This window comes from Bos grunniens, chromosome 3 (genome assembly GCF_055505025.1).
Source record: "Bos grunniens cultivar Pamir isolate PY7600 chromosome 3, Bosgru_T2T1.0, whole genome shotgun sequence".
In the NCBI taxonomy this organism is placed as follows: Eukaryota; Metazoa; Chordata; class Mammalia; order Artiodactyla; family Bovidae; genus Bos; species Bos grunniens.
In genome coordinates this window covers 71,324,177-71,339,948 of record NC_141167.1, presented here as the reverse complement: position 1 = coordinate 71,339,948, position 15,772 = coordinate 71,324,177, and the positions used below count along the sequence as shown (strand labels likewise).

The following is a 15,772-nucleotide window of genomic DNA, read 5'->3' as shown; positions in this document are numbered from 1 at the left end:
CCACCTCATGTGAAGAGTTGACTCATTGAAAAAGACTCTGATGCTGAGAGGGATTGGGGGCAGGAGGAGAAGGGGACGACAGAGGATGAGATGGCTGGATGGCATCACCGACTCGATGGACATGAGTTTGGGTAAATTCGGGGAATTGGTGATGGACAGGGAGGCCTGGCGTGCTGTGATTCATGGGGTCGCAAAGAGTGGGACACGACTGAGTGACTAAACTGAACTGAACCTTACGAGAGATATGGAGACAAAAATCAAAATCCGACAGCAACACAAAGGAATTTCAAGCCCTGAACTTGGTTTAAGGTGGTCCCAGAGTATTAAAAAGCAGAGACATTACTTTTCAACAAAGGTCCCTGTAGTCAAAGCTATGGTTTTTCCAGTAGTCATGTATGGATGTAAGAGGTGGACTATAAAGAAGGCTGAGTGCTGAAGAATTTATTGATGCTTTTGAACTGTGATGTTGGAGAAGACTCTTGAAAGTCCCTTGAACTGCAATATCAAACCAGTTAATCCTAAAGGAAACCAACTCTTAATATTCACTGAAAGGACTGATGGCTGAAACTGAAGCTCCAATACTTTGGCCACCTGATGAGAAGAGCCGACTCATCAGAAAAGATCCTGATGCTGGGAAAGATTGAAGGCAAGAGAAGGGGATGACAGAGGACCAGATGGTTGGATGGCATCTCTGATTCAATGGACATGAGTCTGAGCAAGCTATAGGAGATGGTGAAGGACAGGGAAGCCTGGCGTGCTGCAGTCCATGGGGTCGCAAACAATTGGATGTGACCGAGCAACTGAACAACAGACTAGGAGTGACCCCAGGCACATGGCAGAAGACAATACAAAGCTTATACATACAATGGGAGTATGCAACATTCTTTACTATTTGCTGCTGCTCCTGCTAAGTCGCTTCAGTCGTGTCCGACTATGTGTGACCCATAGACAGCAGCCCACCAGGCTCCCCCGTCCCTGGGATTCTCCAGGCAAGAACACTGGAGTGGGTTGCCATTTCCTTCTCCAATGCATGGAAGTGAAAAGTCAAAGTGAAGTCGTTCAGTCGTGTCTGACTCTTGGTGACTCCATGGACTGCAGCCTACCAGGCTCCTCCGTCCATGGGATTTTCCAGGCAAGAGTACTGGAGTGGGGTGCCATTGTTACTAGTAAATGTTAATAGTAAAGAATGTTGGTCTAAGTCAACATCTAACATCTTAGATGGTCTAAGTCCAGAAAATTATTCAAAAGCAATGGTTTCTTTGTTTATTTAAAAGCTACTTACCATAGCAGTTTCAATGATTTTTATTTTTATTATTTATAATGGAAAAAAATCTCAACTAGCCACCATTAACATTTTTTTAAAATCTATCAGAATCACCTTATAATTTCTCTACTCTGAAAATCAATCTTTTATGTTTTCCTAATTCATTTAACTCTCAGACCACTTACATTCACATTATTCATACATAATGACCCATTAATAGTCAAAGCATGTAACAGACATTGTTCTCATTTTTAGAATCCAAAGGGCCGTCAAATAGGCTATATATAACATAATCATTTGCACTCAAATAATCAAGGAAATGAGAATTCAACACCTAACTTAACTGAGAAACTTCATGTGAAAAAACAGAATTAAATTTCAAATTATAAAAAGGGCCCCTAGTATTAAACAAAAATAAGAGAAATATACATGTCGGGGGGGAAAAGCACTAAAATAACCTTCATTTTGACATGATTTGATGATAGAGTTCTTAGCAATTCACTAATTCCCTCATTCAACAAATATTTCAGTGCTTATTACATACCTATTCCTTTTCTACAAATTCAGAATACAGCAAGAACACAAAAGGAACAAAACAGATGACTTTTATGGTCCAGAAACAACAAAATAATGGTGTGCCAAAAATAGGAAAATCTGATTCTATACATTTTTATTTTTCAACATGCAACAAATATATACAAATATTGCACATATTTCACAAGGTACTGTTTAAAGTGTGACTAGTTCTCTATCAAGAACTTATATGAACATTGCTAATATATGGAACAAGTTTGTTTCCTATAAAACAAAAACATTTTATATAATATTTTCCTACTAGTTTTTAATATACAGCAAATATGACTATGTTCCTCAAAAAGAGGATTTTTTTGTTTTTTGCTAGTCAGATGCAAATGTTTAAAGTTGAAGGTTATGAAATAAGATACTATTTGTAAGTACACACAGAAGATGCTCCATTATTACAAACCATTATTGTTCTCTTGTCCTATTTTCTGCCTTCACACAGGGGCTGATAAGAAAAAATAAGCAGAACAGGCTTTTAAAGTTTCCAGCCAAACCTATACTTTATAGATTGGGGGAAGAAGAGAGTGCTTTTCTTTTTTTTAAGATAAAAGGGAGGGGAGTGGAAATGAGTGGTTTAAGGAAGTAGCAATGAAGAGGAGACTGGCTTACTCTCCAGCCTCCACCTTATTATTGTTAGGAGAGAATAGCAGCATAAGTAAGTGTCTCCATTGACTGTCGCCCTCCTTAACTAGTAACAACAGTAATACAATGTTGAACACAACAATTTCTACCCAAAAAAAGGTAATGTAAGACATATTTATACCATTACTATTTTCCAAAGACTTGAATATGCAAGAAATAAATATAAGGGGGTAGTCCCATAAGAAAGGTAATATCCAGAATGTATACTCTAGAGGGAGGGGGTTAGGAGGAACTGGTCAACAGAGGCTATTCTGAACAGTGATATCAATATACGGGAATATTCTAGAGTTAGGAAAGTAGTATCACCTCAAAATGACTCTAATTCTTAAGTCTGACATTATAAGCCTTAATAAATCTTACCATACATCGCATTTCCCTCGTGGCTCAGATGGTAAAAATCCGCCTGCAATGCTGGAGACCTGGGTTCAATCTCTGGGTTGGGAAGATCCCCTGGAGGAGGGCACGGTAACCCACTCCAATATTCTTGCCTGGAGAATCCCTATGGACAGAGGAGCCTGGCGGGCTACAGTCCATGGGGTCGCAAAGAGTCGGACACAACTGAGCGACTAAGCACACACATCACATAGTGTTTCCCCATAATAGACACTCAATCATTACTTCATTTTTTAAACCAAATTTCTACAGTACTTTCACGGCCTTTGAAAAAACAATGCAGCTCACAAGATTAGGACTTTTCTTTGTCAGCCGTTTCTAAATAAGTATATTCTAAAAAAATCTTAAGTAAAACCAAGATTTGGTCTAAACACTAGAGACTACAATGGGACCAAACTCCTTCGAGCTATAAAAATCTACATGTGGTCTATGATTTCATCAGCTATTTGGGTTTTTCTCTCCCTCTTTCAGTTTTTCTGTGATATAACTGACATGCATCACTATATAAGTTTAAGGTACAGCATAATGATTTGACTTACATAGATCACAAAATGATTACCACAGTAAGTTCAATGAACATCATCCCATACAGATACAAAATTAAAGAACTAAAAAAAATTTAACCCTTAGGATTTACTCTCTCGACAACCTTCCTATATAACGTTGTTTAGTTGTTAAGTCGTGTCCAACTCTTTTGCAACCCCAATGATTGTAGCTCTCCAGGCATTTCTGTACATGGGATTTCCCAGGCAAGAATACTGGAGTAGGTTGCCATTTCCTTCTCTGGGGGATCTTCCCAACCTAGGGACTGAACCCACGTTTCCTGCATTGGCAGGCAGATTCTTTACCACTGAGCCACTAGAGATACCTTCATATAGAATATACAATACTGTTAATTATATTTACCACATTGTACATTATATCCCTGGCACTTAAAACTAGAAGTTTATACCTTTGGACTGTCTTCATCCAATTTCCTTCCTCTCCTCCCCTACCTTCACCACGAATCTCTCTGTGAGTTTGTTTTCTAAGTGTAACTTATCTACAACACTATGTTAGTTCACTATATAACATAGTAATTCAGTATTTCTAAACATTTCTAAATGATCACCACAGCAAGTCGAGTTACCATTTCATTGGCTATTTTGGCAGTCACATCATCAGGTGAATTTACAAGAACTACCTTTAGAGGTCAGTTTTTTCCCAATCTGTAAAAACTATTAACCCAAATACTACAACTTGAGTTCATCATTTTGGCTTCAGATCATTTAGACCTTCAATTGTTAATAACTAGACCACCTAAATTTATCATCACCTACTAAGGCTTTCGGAACCATAAAAGCTTCCTCAAGGATCCAATTATTAATCAGTAATCAATACTCTCGGAGAAAGCAATGGCACCCCACTCCAGTACTCCTGCCTGGAAAATCCCATGGACGGAGGAGCCTGGTAGGCTGCAGTCCATGGGGTAGCTAAGAGTCGGATACGACTGAGTGACTTCACTTTCACTTTTATGCATTGGAGAAGGAAATGGCAACCCACTCCAGTGTTCCTGCCTGGAGAATCCCAGGGACGGGGGAGCCTGGTGGGCTGCCGTCTATGGGGTCACACAGAGTCGGACACGACTGAAGTGACTTAGCAGCACCAGTAATCAATACTCTGGGTAATGCAATGAACTATTAATTCAAGTGGGCAAACATGTATGATCACCAACAGTCACTGTATTAGTGAAAACAAAAAGATTAACCCAGTCCCTACACTCAAGGACTCAAAAGCTTAGTTTTACACGTTTACAATGTAAGTGTTAATACAGAACTGCTACCAAAGATAGGAAGTATTAAAGGGTAAAGACTAGAAGTGTAAAATAAAGAATTCACTGAATCTATCAACCAATGCACATTTTTTAATTTCTTCCAAAAAGGTATCAAGAGCTTTGTCATATGCACCTAGCTAGAAATATGATGAACATAATGATGGCTTTCAAATTATACACTCTGAAAACTAAGGGCCAAAAATCATAGACCAGGAAACTAAGGCACAAAAAAGGTTTATGTATCCCTATAAATTAAGTCAGACATTTGAACCTACTTCCTAATTTCCAAACTAGTTCCCTCATTTCCCTAATGAGGAGAGAGCAAATTTTTTAATAAATCAGGATATGAATGTGACCTATGCAAACATTTTTTTCTATCTATATATACACTCACAATCCATACATAAACTGATTTTTTTTCTCATTGACCTTTAACTTGCTCCTCAAAAGACTAAAAAGCTATCGCCTAATAAATAAAAGATAGGACTTCTCCAATTTCTAATTTCCTTATTTGTAAAAAGGGCTAATCATTACAAAATCTATGCTTTGCAAAATTATTAATTCATATTTAGACTTCTCTATCTACCATTCTTCCTATGGCAATAAAGAAATCAACATAATAAACAATGCATCCTGAAGAAATGAATGTCACCTCTTTGAGTGATACCACCCAGAACACAGAACCCAGAACTGAGTCCCTAGCATATATTCACTACCTTACTTAAATGCCCATTTGGAACACAGGAAATCTCTTAAAGCACAATTTATTACCAGTTAACTTATATCCCCAAATATCTGACACAACCAATTTAACCTATTACTATTAGTTCTGTACCCCAGAGTCAGTATTAGAATGGTTTAATTTTATAACTTTATTCTCAAGTTTAACGTAAGACTTAAGATAGCAATAAACTCCAATGAATATTATAAGAAATAAACAAGTTTGAGTGCATAACTGCTTTATCATATTTTCTTTGGTTAACAGTATGTTCTCAGTGAGGTTTAACTTCGGGACAATAATGTGATCCTACAGATGAAAATAATATTAAGAACTGGTTTCTCAACTCAAATTTTCAATAGAATTTTCCCAGCCTCAAATTCCTCAATGGCAAGAGCAGGTGTTTGTTACAATCATATCAAACCACAATATCCTTATTCAAAACTGCGATTTGTAAAAATAAATAAATAAAAACAACAACAGGAAATCTACGCCTTGCAAATGCAAGACACAGGTTCAATCCCCGATTCGCCAAAATCCCACATGCAGCAGAGCAACTAAGCCCATGCTCCACAACAGCCGGAGAACAGCAATACTGAGCCCACCTGCCACAACTAAAACCATTTGTGCCTAATTTTGAGGTACCAGAGTCTGAGTCAATCTAGTGCATGCTTTGCCAAGCACACAGGATTGGCAGAGTGGGGATACAGGTGCGGTGACAGAAGGAATCCAAATTTCTTTACCAGACCAGGAATTCAAGTATGAATGCTTCAAATAGCTTCTTTATCATTAAATCATTGTGAATATGGGTCAACCATGGAATTACATTCTTTTATTAATGTTTCCCTGACATTAATTTTGCTTGAACCTGGGGCTTCCCAGGTGAGTCCCTGGTAAAGAAACAGGTTCGATCCCTGAGTCAGAAGCAGCCCTGGAAAAGGAAATGGCAACCCACTCCAGTATTCTTGCTGGGAAATTCTATGGACAGAGGAGCCTGGCAGGCTACAGTCCATAGGGTTGAAAAGAGTCGGCTACGACTTGAACACGCACGCCGCAACTATTGAAGCCCACATGCCCTAGAACCAGAGCTCCACAAGTGAAGCCACTGCAAAGAGAAGCCCCTGCTCTCTGCAACTAGAGACAGCAACAAAGACCCAGCACAGCCAAACTTAAATAAATAAATAACTGTAAAAACCCAGGAAATCTACTCAAGTTTTTCTAAGGCCTCTTCTGGTGCAAACAGTTCTCTATACCAATTTCTACTTACTTAAGGTGTAAGTATCCAGTTGATATTAGTTGATTCCATGTTATTTAATTCCTAATATTTCCCTCAAACCACTAAAAAAAACAAGTTAAAAAACCTGGATATATGAAATTTTAAGAGAAAAATTAAATTTTTTTATTTCAAAAGGATACAAAATAATTTTTAGGTATAACAGAAATTCCCACCTCCTCTATGATTTACCTTTTTAAATTGCTGAAAAACTACTCAAACGCTGAACGTAAATCACTGAATTAGGAGACAGGTAACTGCTTCTGATTGTATTATATTTTTAAATTAAAATATTTTTAAAGATCACATTTTAGTCTTCACTAAAACATTTTGCTTCTCCTTAAAACTGTTTTTTTTTAATTGCTTTTCAACAGTGTTATACAAAGCAATTTTTTCCAGTCTAAATTAAATCTAAATAATATTCCTCCACTATTTTATTAGTTATATACCTTTTAAAGTATTCTGCTTACATTCTTCCTTCCTCTGAAACGTGGATCATATAAGCATGTAAAAATAAAAATATTTTCTAATTATAAAATTGGAAAACAAAACATGTTCATCTCCTTTAATTAGGACAAACTATAATCAATTATAGAATGTCCTATGTCAATGGAAGAGATCAATAATGCCTGAGACTCTAACCAAGTAAAAAATTAAAGCTCACATAATTTACTACACAATCCTCCCCAAAACAGGTATAATTAATTCTATCTAAGAACGTAAATAGAGGGGCCCTTGGGGTATTTTCTCTTGGGCGGTGTGTTTACAGAATGGGCAAACACTTGCTTAGAATGTTGCAGATTTCTGGGCTGGCTTAAGTTCATCAACTAGATGAACTCTAAAGTTCAATTCTAAGATTCCCAACTGTGAGTAAAACGCGAAACATAATAAACATTGTGCCCTTCAATTAACCGATCTGCCTTCACTGCCACCCTAACTGGATGCATGGAGACAAAAAACTTCTCTTGCAGGAGATACTGGTTAACAAAAGGCAAGGAAAACATGCACAGGTGGGATAAAAAGGCGGAATGGCTGAAATCAGGAGGATCTCGGGACAGCGCCCCCACGTTCGTCCCTCCGCGGCACCTGAGAAATCACTGCCCGCCACACCTCCACCCTTCCCGTGGAGGCGTCACGAGCCAATTCTCTAACCTATTACAGTCCACCCTCACCTGGCCTGACACTGGGCATTGTCTAGAATCTTCAGCGCCCAAGAAAGGCAAGTAGGAAAAAGAAAAAAAAGCGAGAGGAGGAGTGAGAATAAAGAACAACGGAAGGGAAGTAAAGCAATCGGGAAACCGCACGATCTGGGGAAAACTGGCTTCCCCGTCGATCACTCAATTTAATTCAGATCACAAAAGCCACCCCCCCTAGCTCAAGATAGCAGCCAGACGTGGCCCAGCTAGAGTCCCCGAAGCCACTCCGGTCAGAGCAACGAGACACGGAGAGGGAAATGGGCGTGTGGGCTGGGCCTGGCTGGCCAGAGGCCGGACTCCGAACAAAGCCGCCCGGCTCCCCCTACCTGGGGCTACGGCGGCGGGCGGTGCCTCGCGGCTCCCTGCGTCGCCCCGGTCCGGAGACGCCCTCGCCCCAGGGACCCTCGCCCGGGCTCTGGGCCGCGGCGAGCCCCCTCCCCGCCCGCGAACAGCGCCCCTTTGGGACAATGGGCCCCCTCCCCCGCCTCTGGGAGGGGAGGTACAAAGGCAGAGAAGCGCGGCCCGGCACGGAGCCAGGCGTCCGGAAAGTGAAGGCGAAGGAGAAGAGAGAGAAACCCAAAGGATGGCGGCGGACGCGGCAACCGGCGGGCAGCTCCCCCGGCCGTCCAATTCGCTGCCCTCAGCCCCACCGCCGCGGCAGGGGCGGGAGCGCGGACCAGGAGCCTCTCAAGCCCTGCCTTGAGGGAAGAGGGGTTCGCACACAAAGAACAGCAGTACCCCCACCCTCTGCCAGCGCCGGGGACCGCCCGACGCGCTCCGGTCGCCGACGCCTGCTCAGCCCGAGTCCCTCCGGGGCCAGGGTCCGCGCGGGCCGCCCCTCTCCCCGACTCACCCACAGCTCCGTGCCCCAGCTCATGGTGGATCCTGAGGCGACTCGAGCCGCCTGGCTGCCCGCTGTCCGTCCGTCCGTCGGCTCTGCCGTCAGTCTGCCCGACCTCCCACTGGCGGGCTCGCGGCTCGGCTGCTCAGCCTCCAAAGGTGCCGCCACCGCCGGGTTCCCCAGTGAGTGAGAAAGACGCGACTGGAGGAGCCGTCGCCGACGCCGCGTCCCCGCCTCCCGGAGCCGGCTGGGAGGGGGCCAGGGCCGAGGGGAGGCGGGACGCGGAGAGGGGAGGGGGCGGGGCGCGATGCACCCTGGGATCTGGGCGGACCGGTGCTTGCCCGCCAAGGAGGGCAGGGTCCCCTCTGACTGGAGGGTCTACGGTTCGCACAACTCTTCCTTCCCGCCCAATCTCTGTTTCCCCTACCTCCGGGCTCGGACTGTCCCACCGCCGCCAGAGCCACTCGAATATCTGTCTCCAAAAAGGAAAGGGAGAGAAGGAAAAGTCGCCCACCGCCCTTCTCTGCCGTGTCCCCTTATATGAGGCGGCTCTTTACTGCCTCTTGCCTCCTCCGCTTGGGAGAAACCCAGACAAGGAAACCTCATCCAAATCCTTGGGTTTAGATTGTGGAGAGTTGTATTTTATTTATAAGGAAAAAAAGTCTTAATGGTTAAGGTGATCTTGGGAATCACTAAAACGTGTAGAATGTCAAATATAAATGCAACTGTGCCTCTGATTCTGGTTTTAATAATATTTCTATAAGTTCTGCCAGGAAATCATAAAAAGAAGTAGATCTTTCAGCATTCATTTGGGATTGTTGTGATGACAGGAGTCTTCCCTGATAGCTTGGTTAGGAAAGAATCCGCCTGCAGTGCAGGAGACCCGGGACAGGAGATGGAAGATAATGGAAAATGTGACCGGAGGTGTGTCACCTGCAGGAAAAAAGAACTGAGTTTGCCCCTTTTCTGGAATGGGTACCTCGCGCATGGGGGTTGGATAAGAGTCAGATTCCTAACCGGTAGCTCAAAGAACCTATTCCGAACTTCGGATATCTTTCACTCAGAATATCGCAACCTTGGATGCAGGGCCACCATTTCCTTTTTTCTCTGTGGAGTTACTTCCCGGCCTTTCTGAGTAATCATTAACCGCAGTCAGCAAGTTTGACTTGTTGCTATTAGACATCAAAATACGCTCAGCAACTTCCTCACGAATGCTTGAGCATTAATTACTTGTCTCCTAATCACACACACACACACAGAGTTCAATCCAGTCACTAGTAGTAGAGCACTCCTCAGAGTGTCTTGACAGCTGAGTGTTTTTAAGTTCTCCCACTGACTAGTCAGCATTTGAAACTCCTCCCCTATTATAGGGCCTGCTCAGGTGTCCCAGTCTCTTTCGCTTTAATCTTTGTTCCTGCCTAGCTGTACTTCCTCCTGGGTTTGAGGTAAATATCCTGAGCCTTCCTGACTGTCCAGCCACCACTCTTGCTAAATTGTTTGCCGCAGTTCTCTGAGTCCAGCTGGAGCATACAAATACCCTCTTCCAAGTGGGTTATGGCCAATATTTAAATGCTGAAGTGTGCTATGCAGTGAAAAGGCTGTTAAGCATTGACTAAACACTTTTCTCTTTCCAACATTTTTCTATTTATATCACCTAACACTGCTATCCACCTCTCCTCTCCCTTAAAAAAAATGGTGTGCTTTCCCTTCAAAAGGAAAATAATCTACCGTTCACAATAGAGATTATCCTCAACCATACTGTTTACACAATTCCCCAACTGTACATAAAGTCTTATTTCCTAAATGAGCATTTTTCTTCTTCCAAAATTTCTGAACAGAACTCCACACTTAAAACAATTAATTTCTCTTCAAAAAGTTAGGTTTGGGACCATCAAATTCAGAAAAAAATTTTGTTAGTCTACATTATCATAAAATACTATAGGAACATTTTGGCTAACAAACACCCAGAGGTGTTTTACACACACATATATAATCACACACAAATATATATTAGCAGCATGGCAGCTTACAAGGCTGTTGATCTTTGTCATAATCAAAATACATTGGGTACTAAATTATTTTTGTATACAAGATTTACTCTTTATGGACCCATGACCAGATAATTTGCGAGCAGTTCAAACACATCATTTTATCTCTAAAAAAGGTAAAACATAACTTTTATCATCTTGAAAGCAAAGTCTCTTTCGTATAAGAGCAATCTATTATTAATATATTCCAGATATTACCCCCAAATCATGTTTTGCATCATTAAGTGATAAAATTCTGTCAGACCAATTATATCTTTTTGCTGCTTGACCTACTTTGGGAATTCATCACCAGATAGTTTCTGTAAAACAGAAACTACATATTTTTTGAGGTAATCAACACTAAGAAGGAATCGAGGGAATAATATTCTAAATTTCTCTATATATTTTTACAGTGGAGCCAATCTACTGGTTAAACTTGAAGGGGCTCAAATTACACAAGCTTATTAGCAATTTAAAAAATTATTATACTGTCTTCCTATTTATTATGAAAAGTAACTGTCATTTAATGCATTGTATCCTCGGGCATATATTTGAACTCTACTCCATGATAAGTCATTGAACTGTTGCATTTTCTTTTGCATATTTTTATCATGTATTAATTAAAATGTAAGTCCCTTTTATAATTCTTTATGTTATAAACATTTTGCTAATGCTCTTTCAGTTTCAAATTTTCCAGGTGTAAAAGGCATACAGATGGCTAACAGGTACATGAAAAGGTGCTCAACATCATTAATCATCAGAGAAATGCAAATTAAAACCACAGTGAAATATCATTTCACATCTGTCAGAATGGCTATCATCAAAAAGAACACAAATAAATGTTTATGAGGATGTGAAGAAAGGGGACCCCTCACACACTGTTAGTGGGAATGTAAATTGCTGCAGCCACTGTGGCAAACAGTGTGAAAGTTTGTCAAAAAAACTAAAAATAGAACTACCATATGACCCAACAACTTCACTCCTGGGTAAATAATCCAAAAAAAAACAAACCCCACAAATTTGAAAAGACACATGCACCCCAAGGTTCTTAGCAGATATATATATAGATAGATAGATACAGATATATATGGCGGGGGGGGGGGGGCTTCCTTGGTGGCTCAGCAGTAAAGAATCCTTCTGCCAATGCGGGAGACACGAGTTCAACCCCTGGGTCAGGAAGATCCCCTGGAGGAGGGCATGACAGGCCACTCCAGCATTCTTGCCTGGAAAATCCCATGGACACAGCATTCTTGCCTGGAAAATCCCATGGACAGAGAAGCCTGGCAGACTTCAGTCCGCGGCGTCGCAGAGAGTCAAGATGCGACTCAAGTGACTGAGCACATACACACAAAAATATATGTGTGTGTATCACAATACACATTCCAATCCCAAAGAAAGGCAATGCCAAAGAATGCTCAAACTACCGCACAATTGTACTCATCTCACACGCTAGTAAAGTAATGCTCAAAATTCTCCAAGCCAGGCTTCAGCAATATGTGAACCGTGAACTTCCTGATGTTCAAGCTGGTTTTAGAAAAGGCAGAGGAACCAGAGATCAAATTGCCAACATTCGCTGGATCATGGAAAAAGCAAGAGAGTTCCAGAAAAACATCTATTTCTGCTTTATTGACTATGCCAAAGCCTTTGACTGTGTGGATCACAATCAACTGTGGAAAATTCTGAAAGAGATGGGAATACCAAACCACCTGACCTGCCTCTTGAGAAACCTATATGCAGGTCAGGAAGCAACAGTTAGAATTGGACATGGAACAACAGACTGGTTCCAAATAGGAAAAGGAGTACGTCAAGGCTGTTTATTGTCACCCTGTTTATTTAACTTATATGCAGAGTACATCATGAGAAAAGCTGGACTGGAAGAAACACAAGCTGGAATCAAGATTGCTGGGAGAAATCTCAATAACCTCAGATATGCAGATGACACCACCCTTATGGCAGAAAGTGAAGAGGAACTAAAAAGCCTCTTGATGAAAGTGAAAGTGGAGAGGGAAAAAGTTGGCTTAAAGCTCAACATTCAGAAAACGAAGACCATGGCATCTGGTCCCATCACTTCATGGGAAATAGATGGGGAAACAGTGGAAATAGTGTCAGACTTTTTTTTTTCTGGGCTCCAAAATCACTGCAGATGGTGATTGCAGCCATGAAATTAAAAGACACTTACTCCTTGGAAGGAAAGTTATGACCAACCTAGATAGCATGTTCAAAAGCAGAGACATTACTTTGCCAACAAAGGTTCGTCTAGTTAAGGCTATGGTTTTTCCTGTGGTCATGTATGGATGTGAGAGTTGGACTGTGAAGAAGGCTGAGTGCCAAAGAATTAATGCTTTTGAACTGTGGTGTTGGAGAAGACTCTTGAGAGTCCCTGGGACTGCAAGGAGATCCAACCAGTCCATTCTGAAGGAGATCAGCCCTGGGATTTCTTTGGAAGGAATGATGCTGAAGCTGAAACTCCAGTACTTTGGCCACCTCATGCGAAGAGATGACTCATTGGAAAAGACTCTGATGCTGGGAGGAATTGGGGGCAGGAGGAGAAGGGGACAACAGAGGATGAGATGGCTGGATGGCATCACTGACTCGATGGACGTGAGTCTGAGTGAACTCCGGGAGTTGGTGATGGACAGGGAGGCTTGGCGTGCTTCGATTCATGGGGTCGCAGAGTCGGACACGACTGAATGACTGAACTGAAAGCTTATATAATATCATGCATCAACTATACCTCAATTAAAAAATTCCCAACATGAATTTCCTTATTAAGTCAGATTGTGCAACACAGTTATTCACTGCTACATTCTGAAATATACAACAATTTACTAGTCCAAATATATCAACCTCCAAACATAAATCAATCACTTGTCAAAATTAAATTTTTGCAAAAGTTTATTCCACGTATTGATGTAAAGTTAGTAAAAGTCTTATAAACTTTTTTGAAAAAAGTTGCCAAAGATAAAATTAAACTTTAGATCAATTTAATATTTGGAGCATAGAAAAGTTTTCAATGCATGCATGCATGAATGTCCAATCCATAAACGATTACAAATCATACAGAGGCTCCACCACTGAAAGCAAACAATCTCTAGCATTGTTGTTGTTCAGTTGCTCAGTCATGTCTGACTCTGCAACCCCATGGACTGCAGCACGCCCCACTTCCCTGTCCATCACCATCTCCCAGAGCTTACTCAAACTCATGTCAGTTGAGGCAGTGATGCCATCCAACCATCTCATCCTCTTGTCATCCCCTTTGCCTCCTGCCTTCAATCTTTCCCAGCATCAGGGTCTTTCCAACGAGTCAGTTCTTTGCTCAGGTGGCCAAAGTACTGGAGCTTCAGCAACAGTTCTTCCAATGAATATTCAGGATTGATTTCCTTTAGGATTGGATGGTTTGATCTCCTCGCAGTCCAAAAGACTCTCAAGAGTCTTCTTCAACACCACAGTTCAAGAGCATCAATTCTTTGGCACTCAGACTTCTTTATGGTCCAACTCTCACATCCATATATGGATATATATCTCTAGTGTGAACAGTAGCAATTCCTTTCTTGCCATTTAAATATCTTAAGACTATGTCTTAAAACTAAAAATATAGAGGCACTGTCCAGAAATAGAATTCTTACCTACATAGGATGGCCAGAACAATCAAGCTAAAACTACCATTAGGAAGAATATCAAAGCAATGTACTTGACACCTGTGTTTTAATGCTTCAAATGTAGCAGCACACCAGAAATGCAATCATACTAGAACACTGATTCACACAGCCAAATGAATAATGGTACTGGCTAGTTAACAGTAATCACTACTTTTCTACACTAACAGTTTTCCTAAACAAAAATTGGAAGAAATTCAAATGTCAAGAGCATAGTTTAAGATGAAGAGAAAGAAAGAAAACCACCAATTATTTTGTCTTTGGGTATTCTGCTCTCCATTATTGAATCCAGTTAAATCATTTTATATAACTGCTTTAATGAAATTTGGCAAAAAGTAAAAGAAATTTCTACATAAATAATATGGAATGGATTTGCTTAAAGAGGTAACTCATTTCCAGTTTTCTATGGTAACTAGTTCTTTCTTACTGGTCATTAGAGAACTGTGTAACTCTGCGTGCTGCAGTCCCTGGGGTCTCAGAGTTAGATACCACTAAGCGACTGAACAAAAAGCATTTAGGTATTCATTTCAGTTAAATTCTCCTTAGAGTTGGGAGACCTGATAGAACAAAAGTAACAGATTTCTTCAGGTGTTTATTAAACCTTTGCAAGCCCATTCAAAATTTCCACTAATTAAATGTTTAAAGTATTCCCTTTTTGCTGTTGTAGTAGGATTCTTTTGGGAGGGGGCCGGTCGACAAAATTTCAAGATATACACATCAGTTAACAAAAAGAACACTTAGTTCTCTATTTTCTTTTTATAAAATCCAATCAGATGTATCATATGCACTAATAGAAATAAAACCAGCTTTTATATGCTCATAAGGGACACTTGTTAAGTTCTCAGGAATTTTGCAAACAGGTTGTTTAAAATGTTAGATTAGCATCTGTCATGGTGAGAGTGTTCATGCCACAGAAATTGGCAAATATTATAAACCAGGGTTTTTTTTTTCCCTTGGAGAACTAATTACTAAACCTCAGCACACCACTGTTTAACCCAAGGCGTATTATCAGTGAAGGAAATGAAAATAAAGTATTAGCTACTAAGTGGAATAATAAATTTTAATTTTATTGAGTCCAATTCAAATGTATTTGGAATACACAGGATATAACCAGATCATAATTTTTTCTTCATTTCCTATGTAACAGAATCATACCCACTATGGTAACCCTTGTTTCTGTTGTTGCATATTAGGATTCTAAAATTTGTAAGTCTTTTTCATTTGATATTTATTATTGTTATGTTATTGATACATTTTAGAAGTTATAACTCACAATTTTTCATCTTCCTTTTCAGGATTTTATACCACTTATGCTTCAGTTCAGTTCAGTTCAGTTAAGTCGTTCAGTCGTGTCTGACTCTTTGTGA

The 15,772-nt window shown here is 40.7% G+C and overlaps 1 protein-coding gene across 5 annotated transcripts in view; it reads right to left on the bottom strand.

Moving 5' to 3' along the window:
* The window catches only part of FNBP1L (formin binding protein 1 like), a 118,940-nt gene extending 109,986 nt beyond the window's left edge, over positions 1-8,954 (bottom strand). For 3 of the 5 annotated variants that reach the window (XM_086391279.1, XM_086391282.1, XM_086391278.1), the window contains exon 1: positions 8,735-8,954. In XM_086391279.1, coding sequence (XP_086247405.1) covers positions 8,735-8,758 — 24 coding nt within the window. In that variant the 5' untranslated portion in view covers positions 8,759-8,954. Of the gene's footprint in view, positions 1-8,207; positions 8,388-8,734 lie in introns of those variants that run through there. The other 2 variants (XM_086391281.1, XM_086391280.1) reach the window with 1 other exon arrangement.
* Between the last annotated feature and the right edge of the window lie 6,818 nt (positions 8,955-15,772).